Source organism: Pongo abelii, chromosome 4, assembly GCF_028885655.2.
Source record: "Pongo abelii isolate AG06213 chromosome 4, NHGRI_mPonAbe1-v2.0_pri, whole genome shotgun sequence".
NCBI lineage: Eukaryota > Metazoa > Chordata > Mammalia > Primates > Hominidae > Pongo > Pongo abelii.
Window position 1 is genome coordinate 43,667,961 of NC_071989.2, and position 24,016 is coordinate 43,691,976.

The window sequence follows — 24,016 nt, forward strand, 5'->3', positions numbered from 1 at the left end:
CCTAGATGGCAAGGTTGTCATTCCTCCTTCACCTCTTTTCCAGTCATCCCCTCCTCTTATCCAGACCTTTCATCTGGTATGGTCAGGTACAAGAAGGGCAAGGACATTTAAAACTTAGAGACCCATTATGTTTCCCACTTTGGCTCACATGGGCTATTATAAGTGAGTGTACTTGGCAAGCAGTGAATTCAATCAAGTGGTCAGTATTCCTAAAAGATGTCACTCCATTAAGAGAATCCAGATGGCCGAACTAGAATGAAGTTCGAATTTCCTAACCCTGGCTTTGACCAGGCTGTCACCTTTAAGAGGTACCAGGCTATTCCAGGGTTATTGTTGGGGAAAAGAAAATGTTTAAGAATGTTCAGGGCGGGCCAGGCGCGGTGGTTAACGCCTGTAATCCCGGCACTTTGGGAGGCTGAGGCGGGCAGATCACATCACCTAAGGTCAGGAGTTCGAGACTAGCCCTGACCAACATGGTGAAATCCCATCTCTACTTAAAAAAAAAAAAAAAAAAAAAAAAGCAGAATTAGCAGAGATCGTGCCATTGCGTTCTAGCCTGGGCAACAAGAGCGAAACTCTATCTCAAAAAAAAAAAAAAATTTCAGGGCACAGAATCCTACTTTTTCAGATTGGGTTTATATTACTTCCCTCCCCTTCGGTCTTCATCATTATCCAGGAAGTAGCCAAGAAGACATGATCCCTTTCTAGGGACAGCTAAATTCAGTAATCAAACTGCTTTACTCAGATTTTTGGACAAAGAGGAGGTGAGGGAAGTAGAGTCAGAAATCATTTTGAGTCATTGTTTGAGAAAGCTGTTGCCATACTCAACAAGGTACTCAGTATCTATGGATGGTAGCATGAAACATCCATCAGTACCTTGACTGTTATTGGTTTGCTTTTGTGGTCATTTTTGTGTATGTGATAAAGCTGAACCATTATCAGACTGCAGATGGTCTAGAAAGGTGAACATAAGACATAAGATTAGTTTCAAGAGCCACAGTAGTGTGACCAGAACCAGCTGATGAAACTGGAACAGCAACAGTGTAATCTAAAGAAGTGTCAGCATGGCGGGGCGGGGTGGCTCACACCTGTAATCCCAGCATTTTGGGAGGCTGAGGTGGACAGATTGCCTGAGGTCAGGAGTTTGAGACCAGTCTGACCAACGTGGTGAAATCCTGCCTGTACAAAAACAAAAAAAAATTAGCCAGGCGTGGTGGCGTGCGCCTGTAATCTCAGCTACTTGGGAGGCTGAGGCAGGGGAATTACTTGAACCAGGGAGGTGGAGGTTGCAGTGAGCTGAGATCGCGCCACTGCACTCCAGCCTGGGCTCCAGAGCGAGGCTCCAGAGTGATCCAGAGCGAGGCTCCAGAGTGAGACTCCGTCTCCAGAAAAAAAAAAAAAAGTGTCAGAAATGTCAGCAATGATGAAGCACCACTGATAGCCCTGCATTGGGGTCACAGCTCCAGTACAGTCAGTCTGCAAGGAACAGTCAGGGACAACGCTCTGTGTTATGTGATCCTTCACTATGAGACAAGCAGACCAAGTTGTAACAGGTGTCAAGTCTGACATTAACAGTCGCAAACTTCTGCATAAGAAACATAGGGTCCTCTAATTTGTGCCCAGTCTCTGATGGTGGTGCATGTGTTACCATATCCAGAATAATGTTGGCTGTAGGCTTCATTAGTGGCAGTCTGGGCAGTGCAGGCTTGATTAGCATCTTGATTCCAGTTGGTCTCATTAGAGAATAGTCCCTTATCTTGCACATCTAAATGAGTGACCCAGATAGTTCCGGCAACAGCTGCTATTTTTTCCACAGTTGTGGCCCCAGAGGCGTGGATGTCTTTAATCTGCCAAGTCTTCCAAGTAGCAGACTAAACAGCTAGACCATTGGCAACAATGTAAGTGCCAGTATAGCAAGGTTAATTTGGGGGAATGTTGTCCAGAGTCATGAGGACAGCCTTGAGTTCTGCCCACTGAGCAGAATGACCATGTCTGCTTTGGGTTTTCATTGTTGGTGCAGAGGCTGAGCACTTGCAGCAGCCCAGTGAACACCATCAAATTTCAGCTTAGCCAAGCCATCAGTTAATTAAGGGTTCCATTAATCTAGTGACTTTGCTTTGGGCAACAGTTGGGGAGCTGCTAGTTTTTCATGATGGCCAAGGGGGCCCACTACTTTCTTAAGTATACCATTTGTATTTGACAAGTGACACTTGATGGGCATTTCTCACCTTGTTAGTCGTGAAGTCTGAGTTGACTCACCCCCAAATGGGAATATCAGACTGGAGGACCTCAGGGCCTGCATGGGTAGTTAGAGATCAGTTTCAACAAGAGCCCAACAGCAAACTAATTTTTTTTTCACAGATTTGGTGTACCTTGGGAGCTGTGTCAGGGTTTAGCAAGTCCAAAACCCAAGGAATAACTGTTGGATAGAGGCTGCCTCCTTTTGCCAGAAGCTCCAATCTACAAAAGCATCAGGCTCAGACTAGTGGCTCAAAGGGCTCATTAGCGTAGAGAGAATGCACTGCGGTTTGATTGTTAACTTGCAAAGCAGCCTGTTGGTTGCAGCCCCACTTAGAGGTTGCTGTTTTGCTTGCAGATTAGCTGATAGAAAGGAGAAAGTAGAATGCCTAAGTAAGGCACATACTGTCCAGCACCCAAAGAGTCCAGTAGGATGCTGGGCTTTATTTTTGTTGGGAGGAGGGTAGGAGAAGAAACAGTTTTTCTTTTACTGCTGGATGGATGGAGTGTTGTGAATCTATCTTTATAAACTTTACCTGATGAGTAGGCCTCTGAAATTTGCTGGGGTTTATCAGCAACCCCTGCTGATGGAGGTGTGATAACATTGCAGTCTGCCTTTGAGACTGAGACTTCTGATTTACCAGTCAATAGGATATCATCAATATAACATAAACTAGACATCAGAAGATAGAGACACTGCACTAAATCCTGACCTCACCACTAGCGGCAAATGTCAGGGAGGTTTGCAGGTTTGCTCGGCTGTTCTGTTAGCTCTTCTTCCCAGTTGGGGTGATTCCCTCTGGTACTTACGGGATGAAGAAGTATAAATGTACTTCCTGCTGTACATTCACATGTTGAAGCAACAACAGTATACATAGAATCAGCCGTACCACAAGGTCAGGATAGCGTCCCTTTCCTGCTGTGAACCATGCCCAAACCCCATCAGTTAAAAAATGCAAGTCCATCCTCTCCCCATGGAAAAGTGGTATGGTGAGTTTGGCACCTTAATCTGACATAGCCATGGAAGTTTGAGTCCTCCCATTCCTGAGTTTTCTCCAATATACTTGGATGAGTATACTGCTTTCAGTCCCCTTTGGGAACAGGGAGAATTTGGCTCCACTCCTAATTATCTTTCTCCTAAAAGCACTGAAGTCAAAGGAGAGGGTAGAGGAGGAAAAGATGTGGAGGGAGAAAAGTGACTGTGCCAATAAGTAAGGCACATTTACTTTTGGTTTCAAGCAGCACAGAAGCTGCATGTGGCTTGACTAAACAAACCACTGGGTGTTTTCAGCCCACCCAATGACCTTAGTCAGTGTAACGTCATCCCTGCTGACACCCATCTATTTCAGCCTTGGGGATTCCTTGATTCATTGGCTCCCTGCATGTTACTTTGCATTTGGGGTTATGAGGTTTATGTCTTTTTGACTTGTCTCAGGTTTGACTTGGACAGTAGTGACTAAAGAGTACACCTAGGCCAGGTGCAGTGGCTCACGCCCATAATCCTAGAACTTTGAGAGGCCAAGATGGGAGGATCACTTGAGCTCAGGAGTTTGAGACCAGCCTGAACAACATGGTGAGACCTTGTCTCTCTACCCCCACCAAAAAAAAAAAAAAAATTACACCTTAATTCTGGACATTGCTGCCCTGTTATTCTTTTGCCTGGTTTTAACATAAAGGTTAGGGAGCTTTTCAGCAGCATTGACCACAAGAATTCATATTACTTTGGATCCTTTTCTCATTCCCCAGTGAGAATCTTCATCAGCATTGTGAACCCACTTGGACTGGAAGGCTCTATATATTCAGTATCTTATCTATGGTTTCCCATAGGAGTTTGTCTTAAAGACATCTCTCAAAGAAGGCCCTTATAGAAGCCAGGACTGACTGCAAAAAAAACTTTGAGACCTTTTACTGTCCTCTCCAAATGAATCAAAGGTGGGCATGATAAACTGCAGGAAGGACGGAGCCCAAAGCTGGTCCAGGTTTTGTCATTCTTCCTTGATAAGCATTATGTTCTCCTCTCATCTCCCATGTGAACCGTCCAAAGCTGTGACTCACCTGGCTTCTGCCTATAGCAATGGCAAATTTCCCTTCTTTTACATTCATTGTAGGTGCATATTATTGTAACTTGTCTGAAAAGAGGCAGAACCTTCTGTCCCACCCACCGATTCCCAATGAATCTTAGTATGGTTGTTAACCATGGAGCAGACATGGTACCAGATTGATAAGAGTCTTTCTCCCACAGAAGAGTTTGCAATAACCAGGGCACCATTTCAGCAGCTGTTGAACTTGCTGCCCAATACTCTTCCTGCAACTACCTTCCAAGTTTTGCTTCATTAATAGGTACTTTTGTTTCCTAAAGCTACTACTGTAACAAAGTACCATAAACTGGGTGGCTTTAAACAACAGAAATGTGTTGTTTCTCAGTTCTGAAGGCTAAATGTCTGAAATCAAGGTGTTCATAGTGCCATGATCCCTCCCAAGACACTAAGGGGAGCATCCTTTTTGCCTCTTCTGGCTTCTGGCTAAAAGGTGTTTCTTGGCTTATGGTAGCAGAACTCCAATCTCTGCCTTCATCTTCACATTGCCATCTTCTCTGTCTTCATAATGGCTTTCTCCTGTGTCCAGGTTTATTCTTCCTTGTAGAGACACTAATTGTGTTGAATTAAGGCTTGTCTTAATAACCTCATTATTTTTTTTGAGACTTGAGTTTCACTCTTATTGCCCAGGTTGGAGTGCAGTGGTGCCATCTCGGCTCACCGCAACCTCCACCTCCTGGGTTCAAGCGATTCTCCTGCCTCAGCCTCCCGAGGAGCTGGGATTACAGGCATGCACCGCCATGCCTGGCTAATATTGTATTTTTAGTAGAGACAGGGTTTCTCTGTGTTGGTCAGGCTGGTCTCAAACTCCTGACCTCAGTTGATCCGCCTGCCTCGGCCTCCCAGAGTGCTGGGATTTACAGGCGTGAGCCACTGCACCCGGTGTTTTTTTGTTTTGTTTTGTTTTTGTTTTTTGTTTTTTTGAGACAGTTTCACTCTTGTTGCCCAGGCTGGAGTGCAGTGGCGAAATCTTGGTTCACCACAACTTCCACCTCCTGGGTTCAAGTGTTTCTCCTGCCTCAGCCTCCCAAATAGCTGGGATTACAGGCATGTGCCCCCACTCCCGGCTAATTTTTGTATTTTTAGTAGAGATGAGGTTTCTCTGTGTTGGTCAGGCTGGTCTCGAACTCCCGACCTCAGTTGATCCGCCCGCCTCGGCCTCCCAAAGTGCTGGAATTACAGACGTGAGCCACCACGCCCGGCCAGACGTCATCTTAACTCAGTTATATCTGCACACTTATTTCCAAATAAGGCCTATTCACAGACATTAGGGTCCAGGACTTCAACATACCTTTGCGGGAACACAATTCAATCCATAATAATAGGCAGTAAAGTAGAGGGCCATTTATTGCTTTGTTGACTATACAGTGTAGTCCACATGTTTGCTGCTGGTTCCCGTGGACTTCCCTCAAATCCGATCAGTTGCTCTGTGATGCCTCATCCTTCCTTTTCCAGAAAGCCTTTTTTTTTTCCCAGCATCTTATTCTCAATGCCAAAAAACTGGCAAGAGCAGTGAGGGATCTGAGATTTTACTCTACTTGCAAGCCTACAAGTTTTCCTGCCACAGTGTCATGGATGCTGGAAGAAGATACAAGACTTCTGAGTCAGAAAGAAAGGACCTTATTACTGTCTACATAGCAAGCAGTATAAATTTCATTTTTATACCAGTTTTCCCTTCCCCTCAAGTCCCACAAGAGTCACATAGAGTGGCCCAGGTGAATGCATAAGATTGATATATATTGTAGCTGAAGAATCTCCAGCTTAGGAATTCCAAATTTTTTATAGTGGGCTACAAACAAACCTGCCTAACGTTTTTCCCAGAGTGGGGGCATTCTCTTTATTATATTGGACAATAAACCTGCCCTTTCATCTACTATACTATGCTGCAAACATCCAAACCAAAAGTTTTCAGTTCACAAGATGTGAGGAAACTGAAGAGACTCAAGGAGAATTGTCTCCCAACAGGTGCCGTCTTTTACTGAGTTTATTGAGTTGTGAGAATCCTTTCTTCACTCTAGATATAAGATCTTTAGGCTGGGCACGGTGGCTCTTACCTGTAATTCCAGCACTTTGGGAGGCCAAGGTGGGCAGATCACCTGAGGTCAGGAGTTCAAGACCACCCTGGCCAATATGGTGAGACCCCGTCTCTACTAAAAAATAGAAAAATTAGCCGGGCATGGTGGCGGAAGCCTGTAATCCCAGCTACTCGGGAGGCTGAGGCAGGAGAATCACTTGAACCCTGGAGGCAGAGGTTGCAGTGAGCCAAGATCGTGGCACTGCATTCCAGCCTGGGCCACAAGAGAGATGCTCTGTCTCAAAAAAAAAAAAAAAAAAAAAAAAAGATCTTTGACAAATAAATGTTTGCAACTATTTTCTTCTGGCCTGTGGCTTGCTTTTTTATTAACTGTATTTCAGAGGGCAGTTTTTAATTTTGATGAAGTCTATTTTATCAATTTTTGCTGTTACAATTTCTGCCTTTTGTATGCTGTTTAAGAAATCTTTCAGCTGGGCAGGCCGGGCGCGGTGGCTCACGCCTGTAATCCCAGCACTTTGGGAGGCCGAGGCGGGCAGATCACAAGGTCAGGAAATCGAGACCATCCTGGCTAACACGGTGAAACCCCATCTCTATTAAAAATACAAAAAATTAGCTGGTCGTGGTGGCGGGCGCCTGTAGTCCCAGCTACTCGGGAGGCTGAGGCAGGAGAATGGCGTGAACCTGGGAGGCGGAGCTTACAGTGAGCCAAGATCACGCCACTGCACTCCAGCCTGGGCAACAGAGCGAGACTCCATCTCAAAAAAAAAAAAAAGAAATCTTTCAGCTGGGCACAGTAGCTCATGTCTGTAATCCTAGTACTCTGGGAGGCCGAGGCAGGAGGATCACTTGAGCCCAGGAGTTCAAGACCACCCTGGGTGACATAATGAGACCTCGATTCTATCAAAAATAAAATTAGCTGAGTGTGATGGCATGCATCTGTAGTCCCAGCTGCTTGAGAGGCTGAGGTGGGAGGATCACTTGAGCTCAAGAGGTTGAAGCCACAATGAGCCAACATCACACCCCTGCACTCCAGCCTGTGTGAGAGAATGAGAACTCTTTCACTAACCAATGTCACTAAGGTCTTCTCCTGTTTTCTTCTAGAAATTTAATGATTCTTAAATTTAGGTCTTTGACCCATTTTGAATTAATTTTTCATGTATGATATGAGGTAAAGGTTGAGGCTTATTTTTCCCATGCACATAATTGTTCCAGCACCACTGTTAAATGATTACCTTGGAACTTTTTTTTTTTTTTCCTGAGACAGAGTTTTGCTCTTGTCGCCCAGGCTGGAGTGCAATGGTGCGATCTTGGCTCACCCCAACCTCCGCCTCCTGGGTTCAAGTGATTCTCCTGCCTCAGCCTGCCGAGTAGCTGGGATTACAGGCATGCCACCATGCCCGGCTAATTTTGTATTTTTAGTAGAGACGGGATTTCCCCATGTTGGTCAGGCTGGTCTCAAACTCCCAACCTCAGGTGATCCACCTGCCTTGGCCTCCTAAAGTGTTGCGATTACAGGCATGAGCCACCGCACCTGGCTGGCACCTTTTTTTCCCCAAAAAAATCAGTTGACTAAGCGTGGGTTATTTCCATGGACTGTATTCCATTAATCTTCGTGTCTATGCTTTCACCACTACTATTGTCTTAATTACTGTAGCTTTAAGTCTTGAAATCAGGTAGGATAAGCCTTGCAGTCTTGTTTTCTAACTGTTTATATAAATTCTATTGCCACTTCATCAGTTTCTTCAAAAAAGCCTGGTAGGATATTCTTATAGATTTTTTAAACCCCTACATTATGTATTTCAGGAACAAAGAAAACTCAGCTCCATTAGAGGAAAATACCACAGGAAAAAATGAGGCCAAAAAAAGGAAGATTGCAGAAACTTCAAATGTTATCACTGAGTCATTGCCATCTGCAGAATCAGAACCTGTTGAAATTGAGGTAGAGATTGCCGAAGGCACCATTGAAGTGGAAGATGAAGGCGTCGAAACATTAGAGGAAGTGGCTTCTGCGAAGCAGTCCGTAAAGTACATACAGAGCACAGGTTCCTCTGATGATTCTGCTCTAGCACTGTTGGCAGATATTACCAGCAAGTACCGTCAAGGTGACAGAAAAGGGCAGATTAAAGAAGATGGCTGTCCATCTGACCCCACGAGCAAACAGGTAGAAGGTATTGAAATTGTGGAACTTCAGCTGTCACATGTGAAGGACTTGTTCCATTGTGAGAAATGTAACCGTTCATTTAAATTGTTTTACCATTTTAAGGAACACATGAAATCACACTCCACTGAGAGTTTCAAGTGTGAAATATGCAATAAACGATATCTTCGAGAGAGCGCATGGAAACAGCACCTAAATTGTTACCACCTTGAAGAAGGTGGAGTCAGTAAGAAGCAAAGAACTGGGAAAAAAATTCACGTGTGTCAGTACTGTGAGAAACAGTTTGACCATTTTGGACATTTTAAAGAACATCTTCGAAAACATACAGGTAATGAGCAAATACTTTGCTAAAATTTTTTTTTTCCCACATGCACTTCAAATTTAAATATCTAAATCCTTTTAAAAAAAATAGTGCCTCAGAAGCCATCTAATGTATTATCTCTAATGTGTAGGCTAAGTACACGTTTTTATAGTATTACATGTTCAAATATTGGTGCTTTAAATGCAAATCAGTATCAACTTTGGAAGTAATTGTTACTTTTATGCCTTGCCCAATTTTTATATTTTTCAAAGAAATAGAGAAAATAGTTTGTGATTTATTTCCTAAAGATTATAAATAATTAAATCTTATAGTGAGACTTTACCATTTCTATTTTTACATTTCTTGTATCATGTTACTTACAGTACATTTACAAGCAATCCCTGACAGCCAGGCGCGGTGGCTCATGCCTGTAATCCCAGCACTTTGAGAGGCCGACCTGAGGTCAGGAGTTCAAGACCAGCCTGACCAACATGGTGAAACCTCATCTCTACTAAAAATACAAAAATTAGCCAGGCGTGGTGGCGGGCACCCGTAGTCCCAGCTACTCCGGAGGCTGAGGCAGGGGAATCACTTGAACCTGGGAGGCAGAGGTTGCAGTGAGCCGAGATCGTGCCACTGCACCCCAGCCTTGTCGACAGAGCGAGACTCCATCTTAAAAAAGAAAAAAAGCGGCCGGGCGTGGTGGCTCACGCCTGTAATCGCAACACTTTGGGAGGCCAAGGCAGGTGGATATCTGAGGTCAGGAGTTCAGAGACCAGCCTGACCAACATTGTGAAACCCCGTCTCTACTAAAAATACAAAAAATTAGCTGGGCGTGGTGGCAGGTGCCTGTAATCCCAGCTACTTGGGAGGCTGAGGCCGGAGAATTGCTTGAACCCGGGAGGCAGAGGTTGCAGTGAGCCAAGATCACGCCGTTGTACTCCAGCCTGGGCAACAAGAGCAAAACTCTATCTCAAGGAAAAAAAAAAAAAAAGCAATCCCTGACATGTTTATACTTCTTTTCTTTTCTTTTCCTTTTTTTTTTTATTTTTGGCAGATGGAGTCTTGCTCTGTTGCCCAGGCTGGAGTGCAGTGGCACGATCTCGGCTCACTGTAACCTCCGCCTCCTGGGTTCAAGCGATTCTTCAGCCTCAGCCTCCCGAGTAAGCTGGGACTACAGGCGGGCACCACCACGCCTAGCTAATTTTTGTAATTTTAGTAGAGATGAGGTTTCACCCTATTGGTCAGGCCAGGGTGGTCTCAAACTCCTGACCTTGTGATCCGCCCGCCTCAGCCTCCCAAAGAGCTGGGATTACAGGCATGAGCCACCACATGTGGCCCATGTTTATACTTCTTAATGTACATTGAGTTACCTGCTTTGGCGCAGTAGGTTAGTAGGCAATATATGTCCATCTCTCTCCACCTTTTCAACAACAAATATATCAGGACTGGCGGACATTCAGGGAGCTGAGGAGAATAAGGTCTTTATACTTCTCCTGGGAGCCATGCAGGCATGATGGAAATGTCCCGAAAAATGTACCTCAGGGCCTCACCCACATAGTTCTTCATCCCCTATTCCAGTCGTCTCCCTGTCAAGAGTCCCTGACCTTGCTCAGGTCTCTTGCTTGCTCCCACTCCCCAAACAATCTTTGCTGGGTCTCCTATACCAGACACAGTAGCTACCACCAACAAATTGAATCTTGGATAGTCCCTAAACCTACTATTACAAGGGTATGGAGAGAGCAGTTAATAAAGCATGCTAAGTGTCAGACTTATGGACATTTGTCCCCAAGTCTTTGTTATATGTGGTGGTTAAGGCTGCTTAGACTGTTAATACAGAAAATACAACATAGATATCCTACAGTATTCAGAATCTTTCTCTTTGATGCTGGAGTTTAGAGAGCTTCTGGTAAAAGTTTTTTTAAAATAGATTTGTCACTGTCACTTGGTATACATCACTTGAAATTAAGGAACCACATAGATTCAGATGATGTTATCCCCCTCACTGTCCAAACTTACTGTTAGTATTCGAGGACTGAGTAAATACAGAAATAGCAAAGGGATCTTGTACTTAAGGCTCAGTATGGATTTAAAAGTCTTTAAGGTACTTAGTTGGGATAACTAATAGGCGTTTATGAAATCTTTTGGGAAAATGCTTTCTGATTTCAAACATATGTATATACAGTCTACTTTTGAACAACGTGGGTTTGAACTGCTTGCATCCGCTTATATGCAGATTTCATTCAACTAAATGTGGATCAAAATTATAGTATTCTCAGGATGCAAAACCCATGTATGTAGAAGACCAACTTTTAGTATGTGTGGTTCCACAGGGCCGGCTGCAGGACTTGAGTGTGCATGGATTTTGCTATACGAACCAATCCCCCACATATACACCAAGGGACACCTGCCTGTTTTATATAATATTTGGAAACTGCCTATAGTTACAATTTTTGGTCCTTAGAAAACGAATAATAGTCTGTTGGTGAACATTTTTGTGGTAATTGGGTTAATTATGCAAAACAATTGTTACACCAGCAGCACAATAAACAAACGTTGGTAAGTAACTTGCAAACTTCGATAGCAGTTTCCAGTACCCCAGCAGATAATCAGGATAATCAGTAGCTTTTATAGCCTATGAATGTGAAAGTAGCCGCAGTTACCTCTTTTACCCAAAACATTGCCTGCTGACTTTTACCTCTTAGAAAATAGCACAACACGGACCACTTTGGATATCTTTAAATATGCCTCTCAGGTCTTAGATTTTTTTATTTTGTATTGGAAGCAGAATATAGGGTTAAAGTACATTATCTTGTATGTCTTGTCTTTCCCTTAGAAATGATGTGAGATAAGTAATTTACGTAGTTGTTATAAATTACTGAACCATATACCCATTGGAGGAACAGTTGAGCACGTAAAGCAAACTGAACCCCCACTTCATTGTTTTTTAACTTCAACCAATTTCTATACTGGTAATTAGTTCCAAGATCGTTGTTGTTCTCTTCTCTCCTCTCCTCTGTCCTCTCTCTCTCATTTGAAACAGGGTCTTGCTGTGTTGCCCAGGCTGGAGTACAGTGGTGCGATCATGGCTTACTGCAGTCTCGACCTCCTGGGCTCAAGTGATCCTTCTGCCTTAGCTTCCTGAGTAGCTGGGACTACAGATGTGTGCCAGCTAATTTTTCTATTTTTTGTAGAGACGCGGTTTCACCACGTTGCCTAGGGTTGGAACATAGGCATGAGCCACCATGCTTGGCCCTGTATTTCTTTTTTTTCTAATTTTTTTAATTTTTTTATTTTTAGCTTTAACAACAGGAATTCATTTTCTCACAGTTCTAGAGGTTAGAAGTCCAAGATCAATCTGTTGGTTTCTTTTGAGACCTCTCTTTTTGGCTTGTAGATGGCTACCTTCTCTCTGTGTCCTTACATGGTTTTATCATCTTTGTGCATGCGTCTCTGGTGTGGCCTTGTATTTCTTAATAAGACTGGAAAGTCAAAATTACTTCTTGATCTGTGGGCTGCAGAATGGCTGTTGTGTTTGCAGACTGAAAACAATATTAATCTCCTTGTACCTCTCCCTCTGAACTCTTGGGTGACCAGCTGCATTGTCAGTGAGCAGTAGTATTTTGAAAGGAGTCTTCTGAGCAGTAGGTTTCAACAGTGGGCTTAAAATAGTCAATAAACCATGCTGTAAACAGATGTTCTGTCAACCAAACTTTGTTCTTCTATTTCTGTAGCCCAGGCAGAGTACATGTAATAAGATTCTTAGGGACCCTAGGATTTTTGGAGTGATAAATGACTGATTGGCTTTAACTTAAAGTCACCAGCTGCATTAGCTCCCAACAAGAAGGTTATCTGTCCTTTAAAGCTTTGAAGCCAGTCATTGACTTCTCCCTAACTATGAAAGTCCTAGATAGCATCTTCCAATACAAGGCTGTTTTGTCTACATTGAATATCTGTTGTTTAGTGTAGCCACCTTCATCAGTGATCTTAACTAGGTATTCTGGATAACTTGCTACAGCTTCTGCATCAGCATGTGCTGCTTTGCATTGCACTTCTATGTTATAGAGATGACTTCTTTCCTTAAATTTCATTAACCTCTTCTAGCTTCTACCTTTTCTTATGCAACTTCTTACCTCTCTCAACCTTCATAGAATTGAAGAAAGGGCCTTGTTCTGGGTTAGGCTTTGGCTAAAGGGAATGTTGGTTTCGTTTAATCTCTTATCCAGGTTACTCACTCTCCATAAGCAGTAAGGCAATTTTGCTTTTCTTACCATTCATTAGTGTAGCACTTTTAATTTCCTTAGAGAACTTTACCTTTTCAGTCACAACTTAACTACCTGGCATAGGAGACCTGGCTTTCGGCCTGTCTCAACTTTTGATATGCCTTGCTCTCACAGGCTTCATCACTTCTGCCTTTTGATTTGAAGTGAGAGACACGTGACTCTTTTTTTTTTTTTTTTTGAGACAGAGTCTTGCTCTGTCACCCAGGCTGGAGTGCAGTGGCGCGATCTCGGCTCACTGCAAGCTCTGCCTCCCGGGTTCACGCCATTTTCCTGCCTCAGCCTCCCGAATAGCTGGGACTACAGGTGCCCGCTACCACGCCCGGCTAATTTTTTGTATTTTTAGTAGAGACAGGGTTTCACCATGTTGGCCAGGATGGTCTCGATCTCTTGACCTCGTGATCCACCCCCGCTTGGCCTCCCAAAGTGCTGAATTACAGGCATGAGCCACCACGCCCAGCCGTGACTCTTTTTTTTGACAGGGAGTCTCGTTCTGTCGCCCAGACTGGAGTGCAGTGGCGTGATCTCGGCTGACTGCAACCTCTGCCTCCCGGGTTCAAGCAGCTACTCTGCCTCAGCCTCCCGAGTAGCTGGGATTACAGGTGCCCAACACCAGGCCCGGCTAATTTTTTTGTGTGTTTTTGAGTAGAGACGGGGTTTCACCATCTTGGCCAGGCTGGTCTTGAACTCCTGACCTCATGATCCACCTGCCTCAGCCTCCCAAAGTGCTGGGATTACAGGCATGAACCACCGCGTCCGGCCGAGACACGTGACTTTCACTTAAACACTTAGAGACTGTTGTAAGGTTATTAATTGATCTAATTTCAATATTGTTGCCTCTCAAGGAATAGAGAGACTTGAGGAGAGAGGGAGGGAAGAGAGAAAAGCTGGTTGGTGGAATAGTCAGGATGCATACAACATTTATCAGTTAAGTTCTTTGTTATGGGTGTGGGTTCAGGGCACCCCAAAACAATTGCAGTAGTAACATCAAAGATCACTGATCACAGTTCATTATAAGAGATAATTTAAAACTTTAAATTTAAATTTGAAATATTACAGTAATTACAGTGACAGATGTGAGATGAGTACATGCTTTTGGGGAAAATGGCACCAATAAACTTGCTTTACACGGGGTTGTCACAAATCTTCAATTTTTCAAAAAGTCCAGTAAAGTAAAGCACAATAAAATTAGGTCTGTTTGTAAGCAGTTTTAAACTATGTTTAAGTTAATTAAAAAATGGATCATTTTTCCTTGTAACAAACTGTGAAGACAGGAGACAGTCCTCTTCCTGTTTCTTATTCTCAAAACGTATACCCCATTAGTTTCATATTTTGCATGTTTTTATTAGTTTAATGGTTTGGTTTCTTGTATGTTCTTAAAGCATGCAGTGTAATCTGTGGCTTGATTTGTAAAATTTTAGCTATTTTTTGTCCTCTGAATTTATTTTTATTTGGAAATTAGTAATGATAATGCCATATACCACTAGGCCATGAATATAAAACAGTTTTAGAGTCTCTGCCTTCAAGGAGCTCAGGATATGCTGGCGGGGGACAAGCATGTGCAATCTGTGTAACATGTTAAGTGCTGACCAAAGTAAGCAGAATCCTGTGGGAATGCCTGCCTGGGTTGCTTGTTTGTGATGGAATGAGACAAAGGTGATATCTTTGTCTGTTCTGTTGCTTATAACCATACCTGAAACTGGAGAATTTATAAAGAAAAGGAATTTATTTCTTACAGTTGTGGATGCTAAGAAGTTCACTGTTACGAGGCCTCATCTGGTGAGAGCCCTGCCAGTGGTGACTCTGCAGAGTCCTGAGGCCATGCAGGGCATCACATGGTGAGGGAGTTGAGCATGCTAGCTCAGGTTTCTCTTACTCTTCTTTTAAAGCCACCCATTCCATTCCCATGATAACCCATTAATTCATTGATCCATGAATGGATTAATTTCTTCATGAGGGCAGAGCCCTCATGATCCTATCACCTCTTAAAGGTGCTACCTCTCAATACTACCATATTGGGGTTTCAGTATTAACCTGAGTTTTGAAGGGGACAGACATTCAAACTATAGCAGGTGGCTTCCAGGGGTCGTTACCCTTTGATGACTCAGAAAGGAAAAGGAGTTAGCCCCGAAACAGGTATTCCAGGCAAAGGAAATGAAACATACACAGTCACAGAGGAATGAGAGGAAACAAATTGTTTGGATCACTGTTAGTAGGGTATTATGGCCAGAGGGTTAGGTCCAAGTAGAGGAATGCCAGGAGATGTGGCCAAAGGGGTTGGAAGGGCTAACCATGTGGCATGCACTTGGCCATCATATGGGAGATCTAGAGTAAGGATAAGAAAGAGGGAGAGTAATGAGAGATGAGTTTGAGATCATGTAGTTATTTTCATAAATTCCATAAATGAGTTTGAATAATATCTTGGAAGACTGGGTCATTTTAAATGAGTTTCAGCCAGGCAGAGATCTCATCAGATTCATATTCTAGAGAGATGACTGGCAAGATAGATTGGAGTGGGTTGAAACCTGCTAGCTCAGTGAGGAATCTTGGAGTCGTCTAAACCAGAATGGGAGGAAACAATTACTCCCTAGTTTTCAAGAAAGGTAGTGTGGAATCATAGAGGGAGTGTGTGTCCAGAAATCAGAATTTCAGTTCCGTCTCCAGTTCAGCATCTGCCAGCATGATGAACTTGACCAGTCACTTTATCTTTGGGCTTTTCTTGTCTGTGTAAATAAGGATAAAGATACCTACTTTATAGGGTTGTAACAAATAAGAAAATGGTGAAAGCACATTGAAAACTGTACTGTCCACACGTCTAAAATAATTAATATGTTTCTATTTCTACATTTTACTGAGCTTACTAAATTTTTTAAATAGGAAAAAGCGCAGATGGCACAATGAAAATTGAGTCTCATTTCTACTCAAGTAGATCTCTCGAAGTAACTACTGCTATCCTTTTCTGATTTATCAGATACATTCCTTGCATTTTCAGGTAGCCATAGACACTCCGGCACGCATGCTTTTGGGAAAACAAACGAGCATGCGATAGTACAGCATTACGCCATTTAATTTATCTTGGAGTCATTTTAAAAAATATATGGAACATTTATGAGTATTTAAATTTTCTTCCTGTGGCTGCACAGTATTTTAATCTATGGGTATATCATCAACTACTATTGATGAACATTTAGGTTGTTGCTAGGCTTTTGGTATTACAGACTATGCTGTAGTAAGCATACTTGTATATATGCCTTTTCATATGTTCAAGTAATTTCATTTTTAAGAGCAGAATTGCCAGGTCAAAGAATATGCACTTTTTTCTTTTTCTTTTTCTCTTTTTTTTTTTTTTTTTTTTTTTTTTTTTGAGACAGAGTCTGGCACTATCACCTGGACCGGAGTGCAATGGCGTGATCTAGGCTAACTGCAACCTCCACCTTCTGGTTTCAAGCAATTCTCCTGCCTCAGCCTCCCGAGTAGCTGGGCTTACAGGCACCCGCCACCACGCCTGGCTAATTTTTTGTATTTTTAGTAGAGATGGGGTTTCACTATGTTGGCCAGGCTGGTCTCAAACTCCTGACCTTGTGTTCTGCCTGCCTCAGCCTCCCTAATAATATGCACATTTTATATCTTGACAAAGATTATCAAATTGTCATTTAAGGAGAGGCTATGCCAATTTGTTTCCAGGTCTCACTGATAATGAAAAATTATTCATTGATAAAAGCACTAAACCATTTAGCGATATTGCCCATCATTTTGGGAGTTGAAAAGAGTTTCTGTATTACACTAATCCAGCTAATTAGGTCTTTTCTCTCAAATTAACTTTTCATCACATAAAAATTGTACAAAATAAGCTATAAATGTTTTGTCAGATAATACATATAGCTCAGTTACTTGACTATGTCATTGTATTTAAGCGTGAGGCTCACATCTAGGACCTCCTCATTACTGGGGCTCCACCTTCCATCCTGGAATCGTTCAGTTATTTACTCCTACCCGCTGGTTGCTGAGGACTGCTGGAGAAAATTCATATCTCAAACCTTAAGTTAAGCACTTTAGTGTCTGGTTTATCTCTTTTTCCTAATTGCAGTTTCAGAGCTTCCCCATATATTCAAGACCTCTGTCCACACCCCATCTCCAGCAGATTACTTATCTTCCAACCCCCAACTTACCTGTAACAGCATTCATCTTTGTCCCCCTTTTTTTTTTTTTTGAGACGGAGTCTCACTCTGTCATCCAGGCTGGAATGCAGTGGTGCAATCTCAGCTCACTGCAACCTCCGCCTCCCAGGTTCAAGCGATTCTCCTGCCTCAGCCTCCTGAGTAGCTGGGACTACAGGCGCCTGCCACCATGTCCAGCTAATTTTTTTTTTTTTTTTGTATTTTTAGTAGAGACAGGGTTTTACCATATTGACCAGGCTGATCTCGAACTCCTGACCTTATGATCCGCCCGACTCAGTCTCCCAAAGTGCTGGGATTACAGGTGTGATCACTGCACCCGGCAATGTTTTTAATTTTTTTTTAAATTTTTTTGAGACAGAGTCTCACTCTGTCATCCAGGCTGGAGTGCAATGGCCTGTTCTTGGCTCACTGCAACCCCTGCCTCCCAGGTTCAAGTGATTCTTGTACCTCAGCCTCCCAAGTAGCTGGGATTACAGGCGCCCGCCACCACCCCCAGCTAATTTTTTTTTTTTTTTTTTTGTATTTTTAATAGAGACAGGGTTTCACTATGTTGGTCAGGCTAGTCTCCAACTCCTGACCTCACGTGATCCACCCGCCTCAGCCTCCCAAAGTGCTAGGATCACAGGTGTGAGCCACCATACCTGGCCTGTCCGCTCTTCTTTTATTCTAGAGAAAGGTTTCCCTTTTCTTCAAAGCCAATTCAGGGTCCCATGCCTTGATGTCCCTCTAAAACCATGTCCCATCTATCATTCCATCTCCTTTCTCCATTGCCCCTTTGCCCATCAACAAATAAATAATGGATGTCCCTCCTGGCTTAAAGAATCCTGTTATTGGCTGGGCACAGTGGATCACTTGAGGTCAGGAGTTCAGGACCAGTCTGACTAACATGGTGAAACTCTGAGCTGAGATCATGCCATTGTACTCCAGCCTGGGAAACAAGAGCGAAACTCTGTCTCAAAAAGAAAGAATGCTATTATTAACATGCTCCCCTCTAGCTAGTCATCTCTCTTGTAGGCCGTTTTTTGAGATGGAGTCTCACTCTGTCGCCCAAGCTAGAGTACAGTGGTGTGATCTCAGCTCACTGCAACTTCTGCCTCACGGGTTCAAGCAGTTCTGTCTCAGCCTCCCAGGTAGCTGGGACTACAGGCTCGTGCCACCACGCCCAGCTAATTTTTGTATTTTTGGTAGAGTCGGGGATTCGCAGTGTTGGCCAGGCTGGTCTTGAACTCCTGACCTCAAGTGATCCGCCCGCCTCAGCCTCCCAAAGTGCTGGGATTACAGGCGTGAGCCACCGCTCCTGGCCAGCCGTTTTATTTTTAAATAGAGATGGGGTCTCACTATGTTGCCCAGGCTGTTCCCGTCAAGCAATGCTTCTGCCTTGGCCTCCCAAAGTGCTGCTGGGATTACAGGCATAAGCCACCAAGTTTGGCCTTGTAGGCCTTCTTAAAGGAATTTTGGTACTGACAGTTTTCATTGTCATCCTTCTCACTCACTCACTTTTGCCCCATGGCAGTGGGCCTTCTGATCCAATTACATCACTGGTTAAAGTCATTTCCTTATTTCCTTTCCTTCTACTTCTGGCTGTTTCATTTTTTTCACTAGCTCATCTACCTACTGTTTTAACTTGGTGTTTCACTGGGTTCTGCCCTTGATTTTTGTTATCATACAACATACTCAGAAATGTTTTCCTGCCTGGAGGTTTTTACTTTCACTTAATCCCTAATTTGGCCAGGTGCGGTGGCTCACACTTATAATCCCAGCACTTTGGGAGGCCAAGGCAGGCAGATCACCTGAGGTCAGGAGTTCGAGACCAGCCTGGCCAACATGGTGAAACCCCGTCTATACTAAAGATACAAAAAAATAGCCAGGCGTGCTGGCGCACACCTGTGATCCCAGCTACTCGGGAGGCTGAGACACAAGAATCACTTGAACCCGGGAGGCGGAGGTTGCAGTGAGCCGAGATTGTGCCACTGCATTCCAGCCTAGGTGACAGAGTAAGACTCTCAAAAAAAAAAACCCTAATTTATATATAAATCACCCTCTATTTGGCTCCAGAATTGTCTTTACAGCTATCTACTGGACATCTCCACTCTGTTCTGAGAACCTTCAACTCAGCAGACACAAAACTGAATTTATAGTCTTTCCCAGCATACCCTGCTCCAAACCTACGTGGACCTGTGTCCTGTTTCTTTATTCTCATTGGTATTCTAAGCCAGGGATCTGAGAATCTCCATCACTGATTCCTCACTCCTTATTCCTCACCCACCGTACTGTTTTATACTTCTGTGCCTCTTTCTTTTCTCCTATTTCATTCCAGGCCTAATTGATCCCCTCCTCTGTGCTGCTGCAGTACATATTCCATCGCTCTTTTCTGTGACACATCTTTTACAGTGCATTGCATTTGTTTATTTTCATGTATTTCATCTTTATACCTTGGCCTTTGATAGGAAGTTTTTTGCAAAGAAGGACAGTTTATCTTCTTACCTTCATCACCTAGCACTTGGTCTAGCACATGGTAAGTGTGCAAAAAATGCAGAAAGGATAATGATGCAATTCCGCAAAATAGAGCTTGATCATGATTTTCATCTAAGGGAAAATAATTTTTTTAAGAAGTGCAAAGACATGGAACAGAATTTAGATGCAAATTATATTTATCTTTGTCAAAGCACATATACAATTAAATATTAAATTTTATTATTTTTGCTACTTCTAGAAAAGTCTTTGGAATATGGTGAAAATATTTGAATTACGAATTGTGATTTCTCCTTTTAGGAATTTAGTATTAAAGTTACCCAAAAAGAAAAAGTAAACATTTAAAATTATTTGCTCTTAGGATTTTTCTTAATTTGCCAACGTATCTTTTTTCCCCTCTAATAGGTGAAAAACCTTTTGAATGTCCAAATTGTCATGAACGATTTGCTAGAAATAGCACTCTCAAATGTCACCTCACTGCATGCCAAACTGGAGTAGGGGCAAAAAAAGGAAGGAAGAAGCTCTACGAATGCCAGGTATGTGCAGATACATGCATTCAGTTCTTAACGAAGGAGTCTTGTGTTTGCAGTCATCAAAAGCAAAGGGAAACAGAGTCTCAAGCAAAGGTATAAGGGCTGATGGTCTGGAAAGAAATGAGAATAAAGAACATTATTGTCTTGGGGACTAAATTAGTTTTTTTTAACCCAACCCTAGATGATACCAATGTCAGTAAAAATTATGTCCTAAATAACAATCTGGAACTATAGTTAACCATGGAGCAATTATTAAAATTTGGGGTGGGGATTGGAGGAAGCATTTCAGCTGTAATTAGATTTCCCCCCCCCCGTGATTAGTGTATTTTTATATCAAATATCAAACAATTATTACATTATTTGATATAAAATACAAAAATTACATTATTTGATAAATGTTCTGTGTTATAGGAGAAATTAAAATATTGTTACTTTATGTTTCTAGAATTTATATGATGCTTAAACAATAAAGGCAGTATTGAAATGTTTCTCAAAATGTATTTAAGTGGCCAGGCACGGTGGCTTACGCCTGTAATCCCAGCACTTTGGGAGGCCGAGGCAGGTGGATTGCCTGAGGTCAGGAGTTTGAGACCAGGCTGGCTAACGTGCTGAAACCCTGTCTCTACTAAAAATACAAAAGTTAGTCAGGTGTGGTGGCAGATGCATGTAATCCCAGCTACTTGGGAGGCTGAGGCAGGAGAATCCCTTGAACCCAGGAGGCGGAGGTTGCAGTGAGCCGAGATCGCACCATTGCACTCCAGCCTGGGCAACAAGAGCGAGACTTCGTTTAAAAAAAAAAATGTATTTAAGTTACTAGCTGTGTAAGCTAGAAGTCCAAATGAACCAAAGAATTATGAAATAGCTTGGACTAGATTCTATTGCAGGTACCATATTTATAACATTTACAGAATAAGCCTTCAACCTTTTCTTTACAGAGAATAAATGCATTCATATTTCCTTCAGTTTGGATATAAGTATTGTCTACATCATATTTTTGGTTATTTCAGGTCTGCAACAGTGTGTTTAACAGCTGGGACCAGTTCAAAGATCACTTGGTAATACACACTGGAGATAAACCCAACCATTGTACTTTATGTGATTTGTGGTTTATGCAAGGAAATGAATTAAGGAGGCATCTCAGTGATGCTCACAATATTTCAGAGCGTCTAGTAACAGAAGAAGTTCTTTCAGTAGAAACACGTGTGCAAACTGAACCTGTAACATCAATGACTATTATAGAACAAGTTGGGAAGGTGCATGTGCTACCATTGCTTCAGGTTCAGGTGGATTCAGCACAAGTGACTGTGGAACAAGTCCATCCAGATCTGCTCCAGGACAGCCAGGTGCACGATTCACACATGAGTGAGCTTCCAGAGCAGGTCCAAGTGAGTTATCTAGAAGTGGGTCGAATTCAGACTGAAGAAGGTACTGAAGTACATGTAGAGGAGCTGCATGTTGAACGGGTCAATCAAATGCCAGTGGAAGTACAAACTGAACTTCTAGAAGCAGATTTGGACCACGCGACCCCAGAAATCATGAACCAAGAGGAGAGAGAGTCTAGCCAAGCAGATGCTGCTGAGGCTGCCAGGGAAGATCACGAAGATGCTGAGGATTTAGAGACCAAGCCAACAGTGGATTCTGAAGCAGAAAAGGCAGAGAATGAGGACAGAACAGCTATGCCAGTTTTAGAATGAAATTACACATTAATATATTTTTAAATTTACTTGTTGGGTTTTTGAACTGATTATGGGCAGTATGACTGTCCTTAAGCCTAACAGACAAGTGGACCAAAGTTAAGCTGTTTCCTGTTGTGCTGAACTGTTTCTATTGAAACACATTGATTCCCCTCCCCCTACTTAATGCCACAGAGGAGGGATCTTTTCCATAACTGAAGGGGGGAGTTTTGAGAAGTATATTTCTGGAAACTTAAATGGATTATATTCTTATTATATAGTTGGGTACGAATGTATCTATTTTCATTGTGGTAAAAGTTCTTCCTTTTCTCTTTCCCAGGTCATGTTCTTCCTCAAATTTTTTCCATATTGTAAAATCAAACTTAAATCATTAGAATACAAGTTTATGTATTCTAATGCATGTTAGAAAATTGAATAATATAGGAAACACAAGGCTGCATGATGAAAAGTGCATTGTTACTGTGCAGTTAAATTTTGGCTTCTGCCTTTCTTTAGTTTGAACAAACGTTCTTGTCTACCCCAGTAGTCACAGATGCCATCTCTGCAACAGAAAGAGTGGTGGTGTCAGAATTTCTAGAATGTTAAAAAAAAAAAAAAAAAATCCACACCCATGTGCCTTCTCAAAACCAACTGAACTTCTATAAAGCATCTCTGGTTCTTTCAAAGTTTGTGTTGTAAGGAGCAATGTAGGTGATGCTATAATACTTTATATTTTTGCTTATAATGACAACCACCAGTTCTTTTTCACTTAAGTTAGGTTGAGAAATTTTATTTAATGGCCACTGAAGGGCCATTTTCAATTGGGAAAATTTATTTACATCTGTGGTAAACTTTATTTTGATGAAAAGTTGCACTAGTATATTACCACCAGATGAAAAAAAGATGAGCAGCATTTAAAAATTAATGTATTTAAAATAAAGTACAGAGAAAGACATGTATATAATTATCAGGCTTTGTTTTGAATGGAATCTTTTCCCCCGATCCTTAATGTAAAGATCTTGTGCTATAACTTTTAAAGCCATACAAATAAGAGTGCTAAACTGTGGACTTAAAAGTAGGTGTGTAAATATTTTTAATCAGTATTACTTGGAAAATAAAATATAACAAACACATAAACCAATATGCTATTTTCTTTACCTGTTAAATATTGGGTGTTCTTTACATTTTTTAAGTAAACTTTAAAATTATGTGTTCATGACTCTTTTTTAAAAAATTACCAGTGTGAAAGTTTATATCTGGGCAGAGATAGTTCCTCATGTGTGTTTACCCATGTTAACATGACTGATGCATGAATTGTGATAAATTTTCAATCACACCTCCAACCCCCCAAAATCAGCTCAAAAGCATGGAAGAAGTTCATATTCTTTGTGTTAATAGTTCTTACATGGTAGGCACAACAGCAGGAATTCTCCACTTAACTGTGTCAAATGTAAAAGACCAATGCGATTAGCCCCCTTTGGTAATCCTGATGTTAAATGGTATCACATTTACAAAAATACGCTGAAGAGAGTGGCTTCCCACCATTGGAAAAGTCAGATTTAGATATAAATCTGGAGATAAAGCCAACCATTGTATTAAGGGGGCCACGTTTTTAAGATCAAAATAAGGGTATGAACACTTCCAAGTGTGTACTGTTTGGTAGTTGGGTACCTACTGCAAAGCTTATTTAACAGTATATTTTTTATTTGAAATTGGAAAATACCGATAATATAATTAAATTATATCCCAGTGAATTTTCAGTTTGCCTTAGGATGCCAATGTTCCTGAGTTGTTTAAGAAAAAAAAAACCCTAACAGATAGTGGCCTCAAATATGTAAATTGCTAGTTAGTATCTGGTGAATTTTGAATGCTGAAAATAGCGCATACTATGCCCTTAAGCTAAGGTATGAAACAAGGATTTTAAAACAAGAGTTCTGACCACAAGGTAAAGATCAAGGGCAAAGGCACATCAAAGTGTTAAAATTATTTGAGTTTTCACATTTGTCAAGACCTTTCGAGGCAGATTTGAGATGCAGACATAGTTCATTTTTC

General features: G+C 42.0%; 1 protein-coding gene across 21 annotated transcripts in view; it reads left to right on the top strand.

The window, feature by feature from the left end:
• Positions 1–23,101, top strand: part of ZNF131 (zinc finger protein 131) — a 53,301-nt gene extending 30,200 nt beyond the window's left edge. For 10 of the 21 annotated variants that reach the window (XM_009240681.4, XM_024246785.3, XM_054555197.2 and 7 more), the window contains 3 exons: positions 8,173–8,855; positions 20,164–20,294; positions 21,299–23,101. In XM_009240681.4, the coding sequence (XP_009238956.3) occupies positions 8,173–8,855; positions 20,164–20,294; positions 21,299–21,985 (1,501 nt within the window). In that variant the 3' untranslated portion in view covers positions 21,986–23,101. 21 annotated transcript variants of the gene reach the window in all.
• Positions 23,102–24,016: the final 915 nt, after the last annotated feature.